General features: G+C 34.5%; 1 protein-coding gene across 1 annotated transcript; it reads right to left on the minus strand.

Moving 5' to 3' along the window:
• Nucleotides 1-2,792: 2,792 nt before the first annotated feature.
• Nucleotides 2,793-3,539, minus strand: LOC139515378 (uncharacterized). The gene has a single exon (XM_071304947.1). The coding sequence runs from the start codon at nt 3,537-3,539 to the stop codon at nt 2,793-2,795; it is 747 nt and encodes a 248-aa protein (XP_071161048.1).
• Nucleotides 3,540-4,361: the final 822 nt, after the last annotated feature.

Below are 4,361 nucleotides of genomic sequence, written 5' to 3' on the forward strand. Positions count from 1 at the left end.
AGGGACTCCATCCCACTAAAAATCCAAATCAACAGCAATTTACAAAACACAATAAATACATTATTATTACAATTTATCTTGTCACAGTATTAAACTGTCTAACTCAAATCTATCAAATGGGTGGTGTGGTTGGGGGATATGTATAACGAAACGGAGGTATGCTACTCTGAAAGGCAGAACGTCGAATAACTAGCAAAGGTTGCTAAGAGCTTCATTCTGTGGTATATTATCCTTAGACCAACGACCAGTACTAAAAACATCTGCAAAACGTATAAATAAAATAAAAATATAATAACATTAGAAAACTTTTTTTTTTTTTTTTTTTTTTTTTTTTTTTTATATATATACATAATTTTATATCTCGTGTACATCTTACTAGTCACTAGACCTTGCTATATCAACATATATAGCCGTGTCAGAACCAAAAGAGGGACGAAAGATACCAAAGGGACAGTCAAACTCATTAATCTAAAACAAACTGACAACGCCATGGCTAAAAATGAAAAAGACAAACAGAAAAACAATAGTACACATGACACAACATAGAAAACTAAAGAATAAACAACACGAACCCCACCAAAAACTAGGGGTGATCTCAGGTGCTCCGGAAGGGTAAGCAGATCCTGCTCCACATGCGGCACCCGTCGTGTTGCTTATGTGATTACAAATCCGGTAAATAGTCTAATTCGGTAGGTCAAATTCATGAAAGGGAAGGGGATTGTAGTTACGAAGTTACAATGCAAATTTCCCGTATTGTAAACAGTTTATAATATGTACATAAATTCGAACATCATTAAGTCACATTCATCTTAATTGCCAGAATATCAGACTTCAAATGCTTGGTCCCAAAAATGGAGTTTTTATTCTGTACTTTTTATATATATTTTGACCTGAAGACCTTCTATAACGTAAAGTTGAAATTTCAATCTTCTATTTAAAATCAAAGACCAAAATGCCGATGATGGCCATTTTGGAACGATCAATGTTCCCTCAGCTCTACAGAGAATGAGGTGTTTAATGCTTTTAGCCACTAAACTTATCGGAGGAACAATCCAATTATTTTCAAAAGTCCAATTTTGAGCGAAAGCGTCAATAGCAGTGCTTTCTGGATTCCAAAATTTTGAGTTGAACCTTTCCAATTTTGTATTATGAAAATTAGCAAATCTATCTATTGTGTAAGGACACCAAATTTCATTCATGAAAGTAAAAAACTGAAACGAAGTTTGCCAGTCATCAATATCAACCGTTTTAGATATGAAATCAGCTTTGAAATTTTCACACCGAGGTATCCAAGTAGGACACAACGTGATACCCGGCCTTGTACATATTCTAAAAATATCATTAGCTAAATGTTGTAAATGTAACTTTGTGCTGCCTTTATTGATTATATTTACACAATTTTGGTTGTCTGTATGCCATTTAACTATTTTACATTTCAGATCGGGTTCAAACGAATTCAACGATAACTGAATAGCCCTGAGTTCACGCCAAGTGGAACTCAATTTTTTCTCATTTTCATTCAACATACAATGAAAAATCTTTTCATTCGATTCAACAGTATATGCACCTAAAGCTATTTTACTTGCATCTGAATATACCATAGTTCTAGATAAAGAATCATTCAATAAACGCTTCTCATTAAGCGCCAACAAATTTTCCGGCCAAAATTTCAATTCAGCTAATACACATTTTTCATATACTAAATATAGTTTTGAATCCCACGTTTTTCTGTTTTCTATCGCGAAATATATATGCCTCGTCACTTAACTTGTGAAGTTACCCATAACTGGTGACATTGATATAATTTTTCCGGCAAATTGAACAAGCATACGTGCGTTCAAATTTGAAAATGATTTTAGTATAATATCAAGAGAATCTTTAGTGTCATTAATTCTGCGCTCTGGCACCTTTAAAGTAAACTCTTTTGAATCCCAAATCAAACCTAACCATTCTAAACACTGAACTGGTTCAAAAATTGATTTTTCTTCATTGACAATAAATCCAGCCAGTTTAAGTGATGACTTTACAAATTCAGAAGTATCTTTACAATTTTGATAACCATCATCCATGCCTAATTCATCATCCAGATAAAGAACAATATTAACACCATGTTCTCGCCAATACTTTACCATTGGTCTCATACATTTAGTGAATATATAGGGGGCGCTACTTAAACCAAAAGCTAGTATCGAAAAGCAGTAGAACTTGGTATTCCAGGAAAAACCTAAATGTGTTTGTTGTTCTTTACAGATGTCCAAATGAAAATATCCTGATTTTTAATCAAACTTAATTAGAAAATGATCTTTTTGGAAGAATTCCATTGCAATTTTCAAATCTTCAAATTTTACCTTGTTTTTCAAAACATAGAAATTCAATTCACTTAAATCTAAAATCAAACGCTTTTACCAGTCTTTTGTGTAGCAACACTGAGAGGATTAACCACGAATGGTTGAAATGGTACTTCTAGAATACAGCCATTGCTAATTAGCTCGGTTATCGCTTTATTTACAAACAAACTATTTTCTAAGGTAGATTTATTATTCCGAAATTTCATTGGAGGGGGTTGTTTCATAAATGGATTTATGTAACCCTTTTCAATGGTGTCCAACACAAATTTGTTGGCCCCAATGTGTTTCCAGAACTCTATATGTTTAAATAAGCTTGATTTTACTCCTTTAGCGATTTTTGAAAAATCTATATTATCAGATTATTTAACATGTTGAAAGAGAACATTAGTATGACCAAATAACATTAAATTGTCAACAAAAGTAATATACTCATCTTGTATCTTTTTACTTTGACAAGGTTCCAACGGTTGGTTTGTTTGTAGCTTTTGGGCAGTTCCTCTTGAAGTGGCCAGTGTGATGACACTTGTAACAGGTGTCGTATGGGGTCGCCTTGCGTCGACGGAACCTCGGAAAGGGCTGCTGGGTAGCGTTGTAAGGCTGATAATAACTGTTACTAGTATCAGTAGAGTTGTCAGGTCTAGAACCGGTGGTGGACGGCTTTGAGTACGGTTTTCCACGGGTTTTCTTTTCTTTGATTGTCTTGAAGGCCCTTCTTTCTGCTTGCCGGAAACGTTTTTCATCTTCTGAGTCTGATGCCCGGTCATCACTTTCGTATTCTCGGACTGTGGACCAGCCTGCTGGCGACTTATCGGCAATCCGAATCAATTTATTCATCTTGTTGATTTTTAGAATAAGGCCCGATATCAAACTGGTGCTTAAGGAATCTTCCGCGGATGTACGTTTCTGAAGTTTCTTCAATTCGGAAACAATATCTGAGTTGAAGGAATATTGAATCTGATTCCCCTCACACTTAAGCTTAACGGACACTTCCTTCTTGATCTTCTTAGCTAGGGAGTCGTTCCCGGAGACTAACTCGTTCTTCAGGGAAGAAATCTTACTATCAAAATAAGAAGTAAAAAGTTCGAAAGTTTGATCACTTATCTGTGGTACAGAACTAGACTGGGCACTTGAACGTACTGGTGGCTCGTGCAAAAGCAAAGTATCATCGTCGTCTGAGTGGTTTTCGGTCATAATATGTATAACGAAACGGAGGTATACTACTCTGAAAGGCAGAACGTCGAATAACTATTTATAAAAATATCTATTATTTATAATGAGATTCTGCACGAGAATCACGATCATACCCTCGTACAAACGGGTAGGATACCTGCATTGCGACATACAATAGCCAATCAAATCATACAATAACAAACCAGGTATGCAACCATATGCTCATCAACACGTGTTGAACATAAACAAACACAGACATGTGCTTCTGATACTATTAATAAATATATTAATATTCAGAAAGAAATTTGAATATGTGTCATGACCGTTTACTTTTTGCTGTCTTTATAAACTATAGGTCACTAGTGATTTTATTTATTTTATTTTTATTTTATCAAGCAGTAGTGAATACCTTTTTTTAAATCTCAAAAATTCATTTTATCTCAATGTAAAATTATTTCATACTTTACTTCACCTGATTCATCCTCAGTTCGGGAAATATGTTCCGTAGATACTGCACCTTTTGTCCAATCGTACGGTTCAGATACATTGACAGAAGGGTACACAAATGAGCAACCTAAATTCCGGAATTAAAATAGTACGTGCAATCTCAAACGGGATAGCACATCCTATTTTTTACGGAAATGATATTTACCGCGCCCAGAAATTTAGATACAATTCCTATCTTCTCAAAGGTTACCAATTCAACACTGTAATTTGAATATTGTTTTCCTTTGTTATCAGTGAATCAAAATCAAACTAATCATCATTTTTTTTTATACATATCCACATTCATGGCTATATGATCTCAATTAGCTTTGCACAATGTCATGTGTTTCTCTGAAT

This window comes from Mytilus edulis, chromosome 3 (genome assembly GCF_963676685.1).
Source record: "Mytilus edulis chromosome 3, xbMytEdul2.2, whole genome shotgun sequence".
Taxonomy (NCBI): Eukaryota; Metazoa; Mollusca; class Bivalvia; order Mytilida; family Mytilidae; genus Mytilus; species Mytilus edulis.

What these genes read in the sequence shown, in the direction of transcription:
- LOC139515378 (XM_071304947.1), bottom strand. Translation starts at nt 3,539, where the DNA reads ATGACCGAAAACCACTCAGACGACGATGATACTTTGCTTTTGCACGAG.